This window comes from Grampus griseus (genome assembly GCF_964374135.1).
Source record: "Grampus griseus genome assembly, chromosome: 2".
Classification (NCBI taxonomy): Eukaryota; Metazoa; Chordata; class Mammalia; order Artiodactyla; family Delphinidae; genus Grampus; species Grampus griseus.
In genome coordinates this window covers 165811220-165830607 of record NC_139018.1, presented here as the reverse complement: position 1 = coordinate 165830607, position 19388 = coordinate 165811220, and the positions used below count along the sequence as shown (strand labels likewise).

At 39.3% G+C, this 19388-nt stretch overlaps 1 protein-coding gene across 6 annotated transcripts in view; it reads left to right on the top strand.

Annotated features, from left to right (window-relative positions):
• The window catches only part of ARHGAP21 (Rho GTPase activating protein 21), a 126903-nt gene that overhangs the window by 91135 nt on the left and 16380 nt on the right, over positions 1-19388 (top strand). For all 6 annotated transcript variants that reach the window (XM_082681207.1, XM_082681205.1, XM_082681206.1 and 3 more), the window contains 6 exons: positions 1254-3144; positions 8343-8501; positions 8646-8748; positions 10916-10952; positions 13265-13390; positions 18894-19178. In XM_082681207.1, coding sequence (XP_082537333.1) covers positions 1254-3144; positions 8343-8501; positions 8646-8748; positions 10916-10952; positions 13265-13390; positions 18894-19178 — 2601 coding nt within the window. The remainder of the gene's footprint in view (positions 1-1253; positions 3145-8342; positions 8502-8645; positions 8749-10915; positions 10953-13264; positions 13391-18893; positions 19179-19388) is intronic.

The following is a 19388-nucleotide window of genomic DNA, read 5'->3' as shown; positions in this document are numbered from 1 at the left end:
ATCTATTAAAACTGTAAGTTTGCTTAGAGGAATCTCTCCGTGGTGTTAATCTTACTAATCTGCAGAATGTGTTTGTGATATATTATTTTCTTTCTTTCTTTCCTTTTATGTTTGGTTTTCTTTCGTATCCTGTGCATAATTGGTGTTAAAACATAACATCTATCTGCATCTGTATTTTTTTAATTATCTCACACTCTCTCTTCTCCTAGTACTTTGCTGTTATGTTATGTTTGTGGCTGCACCTGAGCTTTGCAAGCTGTCTAATGCAAAGAGAGGATGTGATGATAGTCTTGAATTAAGCTTGTTTGGATTAGGGGAGGGTGTGTAACATGACACCACACCTAACTGTCTCAGCTGTTGGACATAGTCCTGAATTATATCGGTTAGCTCTGTTTTATAGAGTCTTGTTACTTAATTTGTTATTTTTAAGTTGTAAAAAACATTCCTAGATAATTTCGTGAATAATTGATAAAAAATAATTGGAGCTGCATGCCTGCCTGTTAGTAATAGAGAAATGTCTCCTTATAACAGGTAAAAGAGACCAAATAAATTTGTACGATACAATTTTGCATTACCGTAAAATAAAAAAATATAAATTATATACCAGGAAGATGAATTCCCTTTTTTCATATTTTACGCCTTTAATATGTACTTAATTTCTTAAGTGTGCATATTCTCTATTTCTCCTGGCTGTTGGAGGATTTAATTTATCAAAATGGATTATTTTTAGCGACTCAGTAATCATTAATTGGCAAGACAGTGTTCAGTGTAATATTTATGATAGCAGCAGTGCCTAAAGTGAAGATGTATTTGGTGAAGATTTTAAATATTTTCACCTTCACTCTGGCAAAAGATCAGAGTCTTGTTTTGCTGAGATTTATTAGGCAGCCATTTAACCTGCCAACTGCTGGGGAAAAAAATCATAAAACTCGAAAGGGGAAATTTTTAGAAGCAAGACGTCCGTATCTAATTAATGGTGGCGAGGGCAGGGCGGAGTTTGCTGCGTTTCAGGTCTATTGAGAAAATAAGCAGTTGTAATTTATATTTTTTGCAAATTCTACAATTTATTTGATTTCTGAGAGACTAGCCCTTTTCTGAATTTGTGGAGTACCCTTACACTGTGTTTGCCTGCATGCTTTAGTGAATGCCACCCAAGAGCAGGGCACCGTAAAATAACATAGTGCATCGCAAGAATGGAAACAAGTGTTCCTTTGATGACTCTGAAGTGACCCCTTTCTCTCATCTTCATGTAGGCGTATTCTCAAGATGCCTACCTGAAGGGCAACGAAGCCTACAGCGGCAATGCCCGCAACATACCTGAACCTCCACCAGTCTGCTACCCCTGGCTGCCACCCGCCCCTCCCGCCCCGGTGCCGCCCCCTGAAACAGCTCCTCCAGACTCCTCCACGAGCAAACCGCAGACCAGTCCCCCAGTATTGACGCAGCCCGGCAGGGCCTACAGGATGGAAATACAAGTGCCTCCGTCACCACCAGAGGTGGCCAAGTCAAACACGGCAGTGTGTGTCTGCAGTGAAAGCGTAAGGACCGTCATTGTACCTTCTGAGAAGGTTATAGATTTGTTACCTAGTAGAAGCAACCACACGGTTCCCTCCCACAGAACTGAGGAAGTGAGGTACGGCAGGAACGAGCAGACCTCTTTCAAAACAGCATCAAGAACCACATCGCCACCATCCTCGATTCCCACGTCCCATCTAATCCATCAGACCGGCTCCAGGTCGTTGGAACCTTCTGGCATTTTACTTAAATCAGGCCATTACAGTGGACACTCAGAAGGACTGGCAAGCAGCAGGTCTCCAGCTGTGGATTCTCCTCCCGTATCTGTCAATCACTATTCTCCAAACTCCCATCAGCACATAGACTGGAAAAACTATAAAACTTACAAAGAGTATATTGATAACCGGCGGTTGCACATGGGTTGTCGGACAATTCAAGAAAGGTTAGATAGTTTAAGAGCAGCCTCGCAGAGCACAACAGATTATAACCAGGTGGTACTGAACCGCGCTGCCTTGCAGATACGACGTCGGAGCACCTCTCAGGACCGAGTGCCCCAGTCCGTTCAGATCCGGCAACGCAGCGTGTCTCAGGAGAGGCTGGAGGACTCTGTGTTAATGAAGTACTGTCCAAGGAGTGCATCTCAAGGAGCGCTGACGTCTCCTTCTATTAGTTTTAGTAACCATAGAACTCACTCGTGGGATTTTATCCAGGGACAGGGTGAAACCTTAGAAAACGTCCATTCTGAATGCCCACCACCCGATGTAAAGGGAGAACGAAAGCAGACTTACAAGTGGAGTGGATTTACCGAGCAGGATGATCGGCGAGGTATTTATGAAAGGCATAGGCAGCAAGAAATTCACAAATCTTTCCGAGGTTCCAATTTTACAGTGGCTCCGAGTGTTGTGAATTCTGACAACAGGCGAGTGAGTGGCAGAGGGGTGGAATTGGTGTCTCAGTTTAAAAGAATTCCAGCAGATCTGAAACCACTGCAGCCCAACAGAAATTTTCAAACTACCTGCGGAATGTCCCAGCCTCGAGGTATTTCACAAGACAGGTCACCTCTTGTGAAAGTCCGAAATAATTCTCTGAAAGCACCTACGCACGTCACAAAACCACCCTCCAGCCAGAACTCGTTTGTTTCCATCAAAGACCAAAGACCAGTAAATCACTTGCATCAAAACAGTCTCTTGAATCAGCAGACATGGTTAAGGACTGAAAGTGCCCGCGATCACCAAGTGGACACTGGGAAGCCCCCCTCTCTATCCGGAGCTTCTGTTAAGCCCGCCCCTCCGATGAGTGAGAACGCTGGCACTCCAGATTTGGAATTATCCGTCACTCAAAGGAATCAAGATTTAAATTTACAAGAGGCTGAAATTCAGCAATCAAATGCTGTAGATAATAAAGAAACTGTCATCCTAAGAGAAAAACCTCCATGTGGTCGCCAAACGCCGCAGCCTTTAAGGCATCAGTCTTACATCTTGGCAGTGAATGACCAAGAGCCCGGTTCAGACACCACTTGCTGGCTACCTAATGATGCTCGCCGCGAGGTCCATATAAAAAGAATGGAGGAGAGGAAGGCCTCAAGTACCAGTCCACCCGGTGATTCCTTGGCTTCCATCCCATTTATAGGTGAGCTCACTTAATGGTCATTGGCTAGTATATCACATAATTAACACATCTTTTCAGCAAAGTATTTCTAGTTCAACAGGTACAGGAGTTTTACACTGTGATCTTAAAACACTTGTTCCACATTTTCTACACTCTTTTAAAACCAGAGCCATAAGCTTTTACTCTCAAAAATTATTTCTAGTATCCATTTTCCTGTCTTGTTTTTAAACTTTACATACTCAGTACTCATTTTTAATTTTTTTTTTTTTGCGGTACGCGGGCCTCTCACTGTTGCGGCCTCCCCCGTTGCGGAGCACAGGCTCCGGACGCGCAGGCTCAGCGGCCATGGCTCACGGGCCCAGCCACTCCGTGGCACGAACCCGCGTCCCCTGCATCGGCAGGCGGACTCTCAACCACTGCTCCACCAGGGAAGCCCTTTCATTTTGATTTTAATGAGACAAATCCCCACCGTCTGGGGTGGGGTCAGGAGACCCATCAGCAAACCAGATTGTGCTTAGTTGTTGATTCAGCTGAAACAAAAGCCAAGTGGAACCGCTTTGACCGCTAGTAATCAACCTTTCATTTAAACAGTGCTTTTTACTTTCTAAAGCTTATTTCTTTGTAAATTTTAACTTGTGGGCCAACTGAAAAGACCTCTTTGTTGTCACATTACTTTGTCTTAGAATCAATCCTCGACTAGATGGGGGGGAATTACTTAAATTACAAGCATGTGCCCTGATCCAGAACACCTATCATGTTGACTGAGGCTTTAGTCTGCTCACATGCCCCAGGTATATTATCCACAAAGCAGCCAGTGTGTTTTTAAAAATATAAATAGGATCATTTCACTCCTGATCAGAACCCTTTTTTACTTCCCGTGTTACTCAGAATAGAACCCAGAACCCGACTGAGGTGGACAAGGCCCTCTGTGATCTGGGTCACAACCCTACTCCACCTCTCACCCCTACCTCCCGTCTTCCTGTGCACGCTGTCTTCACACACGCCAGCCTCCTAGCAGTCCTGAAACGCGCCAAGCACACCCTGCTTCAGCGCCCTGGCACCAGTTCCAAGCCTTGGAGTGCATTCCAGAGATATTCACAAGACTCGCGCGCTCTCAGTACATTTGGGCCTCTGCTCAGATACTACCTTATCAAAGCAGCCTTTCCAGACCAGCCTATCTAAAATACACACAGAACCTGACATTCTCTATCTCCTTAAGCTACTTTATTTATCTTTATACCACTTGTTTCCACTTGGCATTTGTATTTTTTGTTTATTACATGTTTCTCTGCAGAGCTAAAACATGAGCTACGTGAGAGCCAGGATTTTAGATCTTTTGTTCACTTCTGTGTCCTTCATGCCTGGCATAGAGAAGGCACTCAATATTTGTCGAAATAATAGGTGAATGATAATTTTGATTTGATGGTTAAATGTGTAGCAAAACAAAACAAATTTTCATCATGATTACTATGCAGCTCTAAGATATCATATGCTAACAGGATCATCATATATGTCCTTCGTATTCTCTTCATTTAATAAATGAGAAATTTAAGCTATTGAGAGGTTAAATAACTTCCCCAAAGTCACACAGTCAGTATGCAATAGAGACTTCCCTGATTCAGCCTCATTGCAGAGCACAACTCCAGAGGGCACCATTTATACAGAATGCGTTGTGAACAGCGCCCTCTGGAGGTGTGTGATGCAAGGCTTGCTTTGAGGCCAAGGCCATACTCTCACTCAACCTGTTACCCCATAGGTTCAGGAAGAGTTTGCCATAATTTTGTAATATATTGTATTCTCTGTCAGTACTGTTTCAGACTTTTTCTCTTCTAGAGAAACTTTTTAAAGCCATTGAGCTCTTGGACTGTCAGGTGACACTGTCAGAATCAGTTTTTTAAAACAGTCCCACATAACTTATATTTTATAAATGTGGCGTATTCAAGTTGTAAACATTACAGGGACTCTCAACCTAAATTGTGCTCATATTTGTATCTGTACCCTTAAGGCCGGCCTCAAAGAGTAGTAGATTTCCATTGTAGATGGAAATGATAGATATTTTATAGAAATTATGATTTTATGATTTTTTTTTTTTAAACATACAAAGCCCTACAACCCATGGCTGTATTTCCCAGGCCTGTGAGATGTTACCAGAATAATGGCATTATACTTTCTTCCTACTTAGTAAGAATAATATAATGAAATTATATTGGAGTAATAATAAGTTCGCTAGTTATATCTGTTAATATTTCTAGGTACAGGAATAAATCAAAAGGTGAATTATGCTTTTAAAGAGAAGTTTGGCTAAAATATAAAACAAAAATCTATTCTATATACATAAAGATTTAGAATAATTATTAAAATAGACCATTTTGTTTGTTTATTAAAAATAAAAATACTAATTTGTTCTGATCACATTCTACTTTAAGTACTTATTAGAGTCGCCTTAGTTCCTACTGGATGACATCTTCTGTTTTATGAATCATGACTTAAAAGTCCCCCAGCATAGAAGTGTCTTTATAATCCATTTATTTCCTGTATGCCTCCCAGGACTTTAATATATTGCATATGGTTACTCTGGTATGTCATTTGAACAGTACCAGCGGAATAGGGTAGAATACAGAACGGAGATATGAACACAGTATTGATTTTACTGTTCAGATGTAAATGCTATCTATGGATGTAAGTGTTCTTAAGTTCCAAAATTTAATATTGAAATCCTTTTATTATTGAGCTTCAGAGTTTTATCTGACCAATGGGTATTTGTCTTTCCAATCTAGCTTTTTTTTTTTTGCGGTACGCGGGCCTCTCACTGTTACGGCCTCTCCCGTTGCGGAGCACAGGCTCAGCGGCCATGGCTCACGGGCCCAGCCACTCCGCAGCATGTGGGATCCTCCCGGACCGGGGCACGAACCCGTGTCCCCTGCATCGGCAGGCGGACTCTCAACCACTGCGCCACCAGGGAAGCCCCAATCTAGCTATTTTTAAAAATATGTGTTTTACTGGGATGACTTCAGCATTGAAATGGACTAAAAGAGACTATTTGCAATGTTTCTCAAAGTATTTTCTAGGAACACTAATTCCATTTGATAAAGGGGGAAAAACAAAGATCAGTGGTCAAATAAATTGAGAAATGCTGGGTTTTGAAAGTTAAACAAGTTTTGTCTGTCTTCACCATAGAACTCTCAGCATCATTAACATGCTCCTATATGTCGTGAATTTTCTAGACAGGATGTAGTACAATTTGTCTTAGAAGTATTTGACCATGAATCCTTTCTTTCATTTAGAGTATTTCAGTTTAGTATACCATAAAACACACTTTGGAGAATGTTGGTCTATACTCTATGCTATTTTATGGAACATTTAAATTAAAAGGAAGAAAAGCAAAGAATTAAGGCTTGCTGTTGTATCGTCACCCTACAGGGTCTTTAATAGTCTGTGAATTTAATAGTTATTTTTGTTACTTGAAAACATTATAACCAATGCAAAATAAATAAGAAAATAAATAGGTGCCTTGGCTTTATTCCCAAAATATCACAGAATGGAGCCAATTTATTTACTTAGTTATCTGTGTAATACAGAGCTAACGAAACGTCTTGCAGAAGGAAAATTTTCCAACATTTCATTACACATTTAATATCTAATATTCCTTTGGGGTCACAAAGACTTAGAAAAATGAAGAAAATAAACGACTTTTTTTTAAAATTAGGAATATCGGTCATTAGCAGTAATTTGTTTATGGCCACTCCCACACATACATGCTCTTGTAAAGCTTCATAGTAAGTCCTGAAAATAAATTTCAACATCTTTCACAAGTAAACACAAAACGAGTAATGAGTTCCTAAGTAATTTGTTCTATAGTAGCAGGTATTAAGGTGTATTCTCCAATCCTGATTTTCTATCTTTCTTTTTACTACTCATAACTATTAATATAAAGAAACCAGCTGTATTACCCGCATCGAGTTCCTCTCAAATTCCTTCTCCCCTCTTTTTTGCCGTACTTTTACTACTTCTTGTTCTTCTCACCCTAAAGTTGGCCAGTATGTGTGTACTTAATTAGGATTAGCCTAACTAAAATTGAATTTGATTGGTGCAGCCATGCTGGCCCTGGCATTTTAAACCAATTTAGAAGTTTTGTAGGATATAGCTTGATTACAGTGTCTCTGTAGGTAAGTTTAGCTATCTGAAATTTACCCAAAAGGGCTGGGACTGGGTGATTGGGTGACTAAATAATAATTCTGCATTTAATATTCCCTCTTCTTAGCTCAGATTCCCCAAGTTTGAATTGGCATCTTCTTACTAGATAAATTTCTGTGTTCCAAGTTTAACGAAACTGCTCACCACAGAATAATTTTAGATGTTCATTTATCTTCCTTTTGGTAGTTGGCTTTTATCCCAAAATATTTCAAATTGATCTGTAGCACACCTTATAGAATACTATGCTTATTTCCTTAGGGAAATAAAAATTTTTTAAACTTCACACTTATAAAAATTATAGAATTGTATCCCTAAAGCAGACTTTCTGGATTTTCAACTAGTTCCTTTAGTGTTGAAAAGAGATCCAATAGTAACTACACTGTCAGCCAGATCTGTCAGTTTTTAAAATAAATGCAAACCTCAAAAGCCCCCTAAAAATTCCTTGGCTTATGAAAGCCCCAGAGTATTTCATATTCTTACATAAATTAAACAGATACTTTTATCCCTTTTGTGGATTTATTGTTGTAGTCCCCTTGAGCTAGAAGTGACCCTGATAATCCTAGTCCAATTTCTTTATAGGGAATGAATTTAATACCCTGAGGAATTAAGTGGCTTCCACGAAGTCCAGCAAGACAAGTCCTTTGCCCCCTCCCCTGCTCGGTCTTCCCATTCCTAACAGCTGGCTTATTCTGTGTGCTAAAATAAATCGTCCGAAGATGGATTTATGACATCGGTGCCTAATAGTTATTAATTTCTTCTAAGGTAAATGTTGGATTCCTTGAAATTAGTACTTCCAGCATTTGTCAGCTGGCAAGCTGGGTCATCTTTCATACACATGCGCCTCTCACATACACACAAAGCCATGAAATCTTGCAACCTCTGGTTAACTTGTCTGACCCATGAACCTGTAGACATGCAGCCAAGTAACTGTGACACATTCCCGGTGGTTCTTTCAATAATGAATACTGATCACTGTTGTATTATTTTATCATTACTGACGATACCTATTTCCTCTCACCTTACAGATGAGCCTACTAGCCCCAGCATCGATCACGATATCCCACACATCCCCGCCTCTGCGGTCATCTCTGCTTCCACCTCCCAGGTACCCTCCATAGCAGCGGCCCCTCCCAGCCTCACAACGTCAGCTCCTTTAATTCGACGTCAGCTCTCTCATGACCAGGGTACGTTTCAAGGAGCGGTTATGTGAACCGTCTTATGTTCTCAGTTTTCCATTTAAAATACTGTGACACCCCCTGATCTCCTCGCCATTTAAAAAGAATCTGGAAACCACGTGCACATGTGTAAATGTTGGGTTTTGATTGCAGAATCTGTTGGACCTCCCAGCCTGGATGCCCAGCCCAGCTCAAAGACAGAACGATCAAAATCATACGATGAGGGCCTGGATGATTACAGAGAAGATGCAAAACTGTAAGTCTCAAGCGTGTTATCTTAAATACTCGTTAGTGGCTGCTCAGTATGGCCTTGACATGTAAATACTGAATTTACTGATGTCTTTTATATTTTCTAACTTTATGACATTAGAAATGCAAATAAAAAATCAAAGTTGCGGGCTTTCCTGGTGGCGCAGTGGTTGAGAGTCCGTCTGCCAATGCAGGGGACACGGGTTCGTGCCCCGGTCCGGGAAGATCCCACATGCCGCGGAGCGGCTGGGCCCGTGAGCCATGGCCGCTGAGCCTGCGCGTCCGGAGCCTGTGCTCCGCAATGGGAGAGGCCACAACAGTGAGAGGCCTGCGTACCGAAAAAAAAAAAAATCAAAGTTGTGACATGATAATACATTCAATTGAATTTTTAAAAAAATTAATGTTTAAAAATCAGTAATACACAAACATAATACAAAAATACATATAAAAATATATATATTAAATAATTACTTCTGCTCTAGGCCTTCAGTCACCCAGTTCTACTCTCAGACATAACTGTGCCATCATTTTCTTTTATATAATTCCAGAGCTATTCTGTGCATAAAGTCATACACGCATTTACGTACGCTTGTATACGTTTGTGTGCTAATTGTTTTTATAAACAAATGATAGGTGCTCTACACACTGATCTTGGAGAGCATTCAGTGCATGTATGCCTGGCTTATTCTTTTTCACGATTGTTTAATTTTCCACTGAGTAGTTATACCATAATATATTTAACTGGTGTTCTGTATTCTAACAGACGTTTAGGTTGATCAAATCTTATGCTACAACAAATAATCCTTCGGTGCCTATATTTGTACATAGTTCATTTAGCATATATGTGAGTACAGTTGGAAAAAGGATTGTTACTTCAAAGGGTATGTGTATTTTTTACTTTAATATCTATTGTCAGTTGCTTTCCAATTTATTCCTCCTGAACCAGCTGCCTGAGGGGAGTCTGTGTGAGGTGTGGCCAAGGGCAGTGGCAGTGGCTAGCAGGGATTTTTCTAATGATGCAGAGTGGGATGTGTGAGCCGTTTTAGCCTTTACTCTCCCTCATTAAAAGGTATCAGTAAACAGCCACATTTCAGAGTCGCCTTCACCTTACCCCAGCTACACAGTGCTTCCTGCAAAGATGGCAGGACCGTGTGTTTCCTCCTTCATCCTCACCTCCCCTGATGCCCCATGGTGATCAGTGAGGCTCCTGTCACTGGTACCCCCTTTCCTGTTGTTCCAACAAGGAAAGCTTGGTTTTGATCTCTCAGAAAACAGTGCTCTGCAGTTTTGTTGGAGACGTGTAAGCACTGGCGCCCTCTCTCCCCGTATCCACTTTTTACTTCACTGCATTTAACCCCACTTCTTCATATGCTGTAGTTCAGATTACAGGCGTCTCCTGATGTTGTCGAAGATGAGTTTGCGTATCTATTTCTGGTTGCCTTGTTGGGGGGTGGGGGGCTCTGAGAGGAGAGGACAGCGCCATCTTCGATCACACCTTAAAATCCTAAGTTCCTTAATGAACTTTGAATTAAAACAACAAGAAAACAACTTTGTCCCATAAGGTTAAATTGTTTTTGAATAATTGATGTGGACCTGTCCTCTGAAGCCCTAAGCTTATTCAGTGTCAGCTGCTGTTCTCTGTACTGAAACATCCAGAATATGGTCAGAGGGAAGAGTGGCGGCCATGACCAGCCCTGACAATGCACTTGCTGCCGCCGTGTCCACAAGCTGGACAAGTGTGGAAGTGCCTGTCTCTATCTGAACGCTGATGGTGACCACTGACCAGTCATTATTGACAGTGTGGAAATCCTTAATAGAGCATCACACCTGTGGGTAAATGATAACATAACGGCCAATGTTTAGTCTGAGTAGCTTTTTCCTTGATACAAAAAAAAAAGGATAAGAAAATCTCACCTTTTATTCAGAGATGGTTTTAACTTACAGTTTAAGAAAACTTCTATCATGGAATAGAAAGTTTAAGTACTTATAAAGTTTAGGTACTTATAAAACTAGCTGTTTTTCCTCATTTGCATCAAACTCTGATCATTTAACATGGTAACGATGAAATGTCAGCTTATTAATGAAAGGGTAGTTGTAATAGTCAAACTACTTTTACATCTTTAAGGTATTTTTATGCATTTACTGCAAATATTGATAGACTTCTTTTCCAACAGGTCCTTTAAGCATGTATCTAGCCTGAAGGGAATCAAGGTAGGTATTCAGTATTTTTAAAATATCGGTAAATGATAAATGTTTCTATTTACCTGAATTTACTTTAGCTCTTCATAGAGAATTATTTCTTTTATCCATTAGGTATTTCATATTTAAATATCATAATCTCCTATTCTATAACTTTCAAGTGCATTTGGAAAATATCACTCTAAGTTGTGATTTCTAAACATATTCATCAAATATACAGCAGTTTACACACATTGTGCTGATTTTTCTTATTTTGTAAGTTTACGGACAAATATTTAACTGCCCAGCAGGATGTTTTTTTTTTCTATCCTCAACATTATTATTTCCTGCCTCCCCCCAATTCCCCCCAATACGATCCGCCCTGTCCTCTCTTGTCTGTCCTTCCCTCAGTGAAACAATAAAAGCTGTTAGACAGGAATTTCCTTATTTTACCTTCTCCAAAAATACCAGGACCTTCATTTATACCCACACTTTCTGCCTTCCTTACTCTTATCTTAATAAGTATCTTTTTACGTGGCACATTATCCTATTAAGCACAAACACCCAGGTTTCTGCTTTGGATTCCATCACTTTTCACTTTCTCAAGACCCCTGTCTCTTCTGCATAATCACTCTTTCCATTGGCTCAGTCACCATCACATAGAAGCATGTTCTGTGATTTCCTGTATTTAAAAGAAAAACCTTCCTCAAATCCACGTCCCCCTCTGTTTACTGCTCCGATTTACTCTTCCATTTTTCATAGCAAAATTCTTTGGGAAAAAAATTGTTGGTAGTTACTTTCCCACATCACGTCTTTCTCACCCCACACGCATCAGAATGACACTGTTCAGGCCAAGGTTACCAGTGACACTCAGGTTCCAGAACAACTGGCTGCTTGGGTTTTTCACTTACTTGACCTTTCAGGAGTATCCAGCGTAATTTCCCACTTACTTCCTGAAACACCTTCTTCTGCTGGTTTCCATTTCTGCCTCTGTGTAATATTTAAAATGTTGGAAAGTCTAGAGCTGGTTCTGACTCCCCTTTCCTCTCCACCTACCGTCATTTCCTTGGTGCTCCTACCCAGAGATCTCCCCGAGTGTATATTGCCAGCCTTGACCTCTTCCCCAAACTGAGGCTCATGTGGGCTCTTGCCCTGCACCATCACCATTTGGATGTTTAACAAGCAGTTCAAGGTTTCCATGACTAAGTAGACCTCAGGGACCGACCCCCCCAGACATGTGTATCCCTCCTTTTCCCTCATCTGTCTAAGTCCGTTTCAATTTACCCACTTGTTCAAGCACCAGGTCTAGGAATGAAGCTTGTTTTTTCTTTTCCCTTTCAAGTACCGTCCGCTCTACCTCCAGAACATACCCTGAACCTATACCTTCCTCTCTGTCTTCACTTTCGCTACTTTAGTCCCAGCTGCCACCGTCCCTCACCTGGATTCCCACAGTACCACCTCCTTTCATGGTTGTCCCTTTCAAATCCGTTCTCCAGGTAGCAAGCAGAGCAACCTTTGAGCTGTATGATCAGATGATGTTACTCCTCTGATTCATCACTTCATGGCCTCCCGCACACTCCTGCCACAGCCTGAAGTACCCTGAACAATCTATAACTAGCTGTTTCTCTTACTTCCGTGGAAAAGTGAACATTTAAAATGATAACAGTGAGGGAATGCCCTCAGGGTCCGTTGGTTAGGACTCTGCGCTTCCATTGCAGGGGTCACGGGTTCAATCCCTGGTTGGGGAGCTAAGATCCCACATGCCTTGATGTGGCCAAAAAAAAAATGATAACAATGAATGTACATTCAGTAGCTATATATTCTCCCTGAATTTTTCTTTCCCCTGATCTTTCGTGGTTGCCTCTTTTTAAAATGTTTTCTCCAAATTTCATCTCACATGTTCTTTCTGCAGAGAGGTCTCACCTCAGCACCACCAGTTAATAGCTGCTGCTCTGTTGTTCCTTATTGCATCTCCCTGTTTCATTCTCCGAATGGCACTAATCACAATCTGATCATTTTCTTGTTTTATTTTTCTTTCTTCTTCGCCTTTTCCCACTAAATGTGAGCTCTTGAGAGTAGGTAAATTATACTATTTCTATTATTTTTTAGTGGTTAAAAAAATTCCTTCAGGGGACTTTAAAAATGATGGTGGTCAATACCCATTTTTTTAAAAAAGCAAAACCAGAAATTTTTCTAATGTAATTGATAAAGTTAGGGTTTTTCAAAAATAGCCTTTCATTTCGAAGATTTAGTAAAAGTCTTTTTCAGCAAAACAATTTCAACATGCAAATACTTATAAAGAAAAAAGCTGACATTTGCTATGTTTTCTTTGGCCTTTTCTATAGATCACAGACAGCCAAAAGTCATCAGAAGATTCTGGATCCCGGAAAGATTCTTCCTCAGAGGTTTTCAGCGATGCTGCCAAGGAAGGGTGGCTTCATTTCAGGCCACTTGTCACTGATAGGGGCAAGGTAGTGTGTTTTCTCAGCTACTGTGAGCGTGTGAAATGCAGGCCCTGAAAAGTAAAGCATTAAGTCTCTATACATAAAACGGTAAAATAGCCAGAATAAAGCGTGGAAAACGTTTATAAGCATCTTTCTCTACATAAAGGAAAAGTTATTTTTACAAATTCTAATCAGAGATTTAATTTTATACCTTTTTCATCCTTTATATCAATTACATATGGAATATGTTGTTTTGCGTCTTATCAGTGTAAAAGAGACATGGGAGTATTTAAGAAGGAACTCTGATTTTCTTATTAAGTAGTTTATTACCCATGGATTATTACAGAGTAGTACTTTAGGGACCAGCAGTTCTCCATATTAATAATTTAAAAATTTTTATTCAGTATCTCCCAGTTTACTCAAGTTGCCTTTATTTATTTATTTTTTTTTGAGTTGTTTTTTTTTTAACATCTTTATTGGAGTATAATTCCTTTACAATGGTGTGTTAGTTTCTGCTGTATAACAAAGTAAATCAGTTATACATGTACATATATCCCCATATCTCCTCCCTCTTGCATCTCCCTCCCACGCTCCCTATCCCCCCCTCTAGGTGGTCACAAAGCACCGAGCTGATCTCCCTGTGCTATGCGGCTGCTTCCCACTAGCTATCTATTTTACATTTGGTAGTGTATCTATGTCCATTCCACTCTCGCACTTTGTCCCAGCTTACCCTTCCCCCTCCTCATGTCCTCAAGTCCATTCATCAGAACCACTTTTTTTTTTTTTTAAGATTCCAGATATATGTGTTAGCATACAGTATTTGTTTTTCTCTTCAAGACTTGCTTCACTCTGTATGACAGTCTCTAGGTACGTCCACCTCACTACAAATAACTCAGTTTCATTTCTTTTTATGGCTGAATAATATTCCACTGTATATATGTGCCACATCTTCTTCATCCATTCATCTGTCAGTGGACACTTAGGTTACTTCCATGTCCTGGCTATTGTAAATAGAGCTGCAGTGAACATTGTGGTACATGACCCTTTGAATTATGGTCTCCTCAGGGTATATGCCCAGTAGTGGGATTGCTGGGTCATATGGTAGTTCTATTTGTAGTTTTTTAAGGAACCTCCATACTGTTTTCCACAGTGGCTGTATCAATTTACATTCCCACCAACAGTGCAAGAGGGTTCCCTTTTCTCCACACCCTCTCCAGCATTTATTGTTTGTAGATTTTTTGATGACCATTCTGACTGGTGTGAGGTGAAACCTCATTGTAGTTTTGATTTGCATTTCTCTAATAATTAGTGATATTGAGCATCCTTTCATGTGTTTGTTGACAATCTGTATATCTTCTCTGGAGAAATGTCTAGTTAGGTCTTCTGCCCATTTTTGGACTGGGTTGTTTGTGTTTTTTGATATTGAGCTGCTTGTATATTTTGGAGATGAATCTGTTGTCAGTGGCTTCGTTTGTAAATATTTTCTCCCATTCTGAGGATTCTCTTTTCATCTTGTTTATGGTTCCCTTTGCTGTGCAAAAGCGCTTAAGTTTCATTAGGTCCCATTTGTTTATTTTTGTTTTTATTTCCATTTCTCTAGGAGGTGGATCAAAAAGGATCTTGCTGTGATTTATGTCATGGAGTGTTCTGCCTATGTTTTCCTCTAAGAATTTTATAGTGTCTGGCCTTACATTTAGGTCTTTAATACATTTTGAGTTTATTTTTGTGTATGGTATTAGGGACTGTTTTAATTTCATTCTTTTCATGTAGCTGTCCAGTTTTCCCAGCACCACTTATTGAAGAGGCTGTCTTTTCCCCATTGTATATTCTTGCATCCTTTATCAAAGATAAGGTGACCATATGGGCGTGGGTTTATCTCTGGGCTTTCTATCCTGTTCCATTGATCTGTATTTCTGTTTTTGTGCCAGTACCATACTGTCTTGATTACTGTAGCTTTGTAGTATAGTCTGAAGTCAGGGAGCCTGATTCCTCCAGCTCCGTTTTTCCTTCACAAAATTGCTTTGGCTATTCGGTGTCTTTCGTGTTTCCATACAAATTGTGAAATTTTTTGTTCTAGTTCTGGGGAAAATGCCATTGGTAGTTTGATAGGGATTGCATTGAATCTGTAGATTGCTTTGGGTACTGTAGTCATTTTCACAATGTTGATTCTTCCAATCCAAGAATATGGTATATCTCTCCATCTGTTTGTATCATCTTTAATTTCTTTCATCAGTGTCTTACAGTTTTCTACATACAGGTCTTTTGTCTCCTTAGGTAGGTTTATTCCTAGATATTTTATTATTTTTTTTTCAATGGTAAATGGGAGTGTTTCCTTGATATCTCTTTCAGATTTTTCATCATTGGTGTATAGGAATGCAAGAGACTTCTGTGCATTAATCTTGTATCCTGCAACTTTACCAAATTCATTGATTAGCTCTAGTAGTTTTCTGGTAGAGTCTTTAGGATTCTCTATGTATAGTATCATGTCATCTGCAAACAGTGACAGCTTTACTTCTTCTTTTCTGATTTGGATTCCTTTTATTTCTTTTTCTTCTCTTATTGCTGTGGCTAAAACTTCCAAAACTATGTTGAATAATAGTGGTGAGAGTGGGCAACCTTGTCTTGTTCCTGATCTTAGTGGAAATGGTTTCGGTGTTTCAACATCGAGAACGATGTTGGCTGTGGGTTTGTCATATATAGCCTTTATTATGTTGAGGTAAGTTCCCTCTATGCCTGCTTTCTGGAGGGTTTTTTTAAATCATAAATGGATGTTGAATTTTGTCAGAAGTTCTTTCTGCATCTATTGAGATGATCATATGGTTTTTCTCCTTCAATCTGTTAATATTGTTTATCACATTGATTTGCATATATTGAAGAATCCTTGCATCCCTGGGATAAACTCCGTTTGATCATGGTGTATGATCCTTTTAATGGGCTGTTGGATTCTGTTTGCTAGTATTTTGCTGAGGATTTTTGCATCTATGTTCATCGGTGATATTGGCCTGTAGTTTTCTTTTTTTGTGACATCTTTGGTTTTGGTATCAGGGTGATGGTGGCCTCGTAGAATGAGTTCGGCAGTGTTCCTCCTTCTGCTATATTTTGGAATAGTCTGAGAAGGATAGGTGTTAGCTCTTCTCTAAATCTTTGATAGAATTTGCCTGTGAAGCCATCTGGTCCTGGGCTTTTGTTTGTTGGAAGATTTTTAATCACAGTTCAATTTCAGTGCTTGTGATTCGTCTGTTCATATTTTCTACTTTTTCCTGGTTCAGTCTCGGATGGTTGTGCTTTTTTAAGAAGTTGTCCATTTCTTCCAGGTTGTCCATTTTATTGGCATATAGTTGTTTGTAGTAATCTCTCATGATCCTTTGTATTTCTGCAGTGTCAGTTGTTAATTCTGCTTTATCATTTCTAATTCTGTTGATTTGAGTCTTCTCCCTGTTTTTCTTGATGAGTCTGGCTAATGGTTTTTCAGTTTTGTTTATCTTCTCAAAGAACCAGCTTTTAGTTTTATTGATATTTGCTATCATTTCCTTCATTTCTTTTTCATTTATTTCTGATTTGATCTTTATGATTTCTTTTCTTCTGCTAACTATGCAGTTTTTTTGTTCTTCTTTCTCTCATTCCTTTAGGTGTAAGGTTAGGTTTTTTATTTGAGCTGTTTCTTGTTTCTTGAGGTAAGATTGTATTGCTATAAACTTCACTCTTAGGACTGCTTTTGCTGCGTCCCATAGGTTTTGGGTCCTCGTGTTTTCATTTTCATTTGTTTTTAGGTATTTTTTGATTTCCTCTTTGATTTCTTCAGTGATCTCTTGGTTATATAGTGGTGTATTTTTTAGCCTCTGTGTGTTTGTATTTTTTACAGATTTTTTCCTGTAATTGATATCTAGTCTCATAGTGTTGTGGTTGGAACAGATTCTTGGTACGATTTCAATTTTCTTAAATTTACCAAGGCTTGATTTGTGACCCAAGAATGTTCCATGAGCACTGGAGAAAAAAAGTATAATCTGCTGTTTTTGGATGGAATGTCCTGTAAATACCAATTAAGTCCATCTTGTTTAATATATCATTTAAAGCTTTTGTTTCCTTAATTTTTTTCATTTTGAATGATCTGTCCATTGGTGAAAGTGGGGTGTTAAAGTCCCCTACTATGATTGTGTTACTGTCAATTTCCCCTTTTATGGCTGTTAGCATTTGCCTTACGTATATAGGTGCTCCTATGTTGCGTGCATAAATATTTATAATTGTTATATAGTATTCTTGGATAGATCCCCTGATCAGCATGTAGTATCCTTCTTTGTTTCTTGTAATACTCTTTATTTTAAAGTGTATTTTGTCTGATATGAGAGTTGCTACTCCAGCTTTCTTTTGATTTCTATTTGCATGAAATATCTTTTTCCACCCCCTCACTTTCAGTCTGTATGTGTACCTAGGTCTGAAGTGGGTCTCTTGTACACAACATATATACGGATATTGTTTTTGTATTCATTCAGCCAGTCTATGTCTTTTAGTTGGAGCATTTAATCCATTTACATTTAAGGTAGTTATCGATATGTATGTTCCTATTACCATTTTCTTAATTGTTTTGGGTTTGTTATTGTAAGTCTTTGCCTTCTCTTGTGTTTCCTGCCTAGAGAAGTTCCTTTAGCATTTGTTGTAGAGATGGTTTGGTGGTGCCGAATTCTCTTAACTTCTGCTTGTCTGTAAAGGTTTTAATTTTTCCGTCAAATCTGAATGAGATCCTTGCTGAGTAGAGTAATCTTGGTTGTAGGTTTTTCCCTTTCATCACTTTAAACATGTCCTGCCACTTCCTTCTGGCTTGCAGAGTTTCAAGTTGCCTTTATAATAATTTTATTGTTTCCCCTTATTTTATAAATATAGAGGTATTTAAATGAATATCAATATCAATATATGCTTCATTAAGTAGATAACAATATAAGAAAAACTTCACCAGAAAATTTTGTACAATATTTGTGTAGCTTAATTTATAAGAAAACTTTAATACTGTCAAAAGAGTATCAAATTTTTTTTAGAAAACCCATCTTGCATGTTGTTGCTTGACCATATAAAGTTGATCAGTTTTGTTAACTAAATTCATTACGTCTGCATATCCTTTGGGGATTAGTTTTTTCAGTGTTTGTCATTTGCATGATCTAAGACTTGTCTTAAGCCTTGCTTTCACTCAGAGGATTTTTCTGACTGACCTTTTTCCTTATTTTCTATTCCCTTAGCATTTTTTATATATTTTGCTACACTCGCTTTATCCTAATTAACTTTATTCATTTTATTTTCTCAACCCAATTAAAGTTGAGATTTCATTGCCCTTGATTGTGATAGGAATACATTACCCAACTTGGTTTACGTTCCACACTTTTTGTCTTTCCTGCCCTAACAAATACATATTGACGTAAAGCAGGCACCTGCCACATTGGGTATACATTTAAGCGTGTTAACAGTGTTGCTAGATGCATCTGTCCTGTCACTAAGATTTAGCCAAGTGTTGAGTATGCCTGATCTGTCTCATGTTCTCCAGCGAGTTGGTGGAAGTATTCGACCATGGAAGCAGATGTATGTTGTACTTCGGGGCCATTCGCTGTACCTGTACAAAGATAAACGAGAACAGACGACTCCGTCTGAAGAAGAGCAGCCCATCAGTGTTAACGCTTGCTTAATAGACATCTCTTACAGCGAGACCAAGAGGAAAAATGTCTTTCGACTCACCACGTCCGACTGCGAGTGCCTGTTTCAGGCTGAAGACAGGGATGACATGCTAGCCTGGATCAAGAGCATCCAGGAGAGCAGCAACTTAAATGAGGAGGTTAGTGTCCAAAACGACATTGTTAAAACCGACGCTGTCGCAACATTTTCTTTTTAAAGGAGACTGAAAGAATCTGATACATCATTTAAAAAAAATCATAACGTGCTATCTTCACTTAAAAATAGTTGATCAGGGCTTCCCTGGTGGCTCAGTGGTTAAGAATCCGCCTGCCAATGCAGGGGACACGGGTTCGAGCCCTGGTCCGGGAAG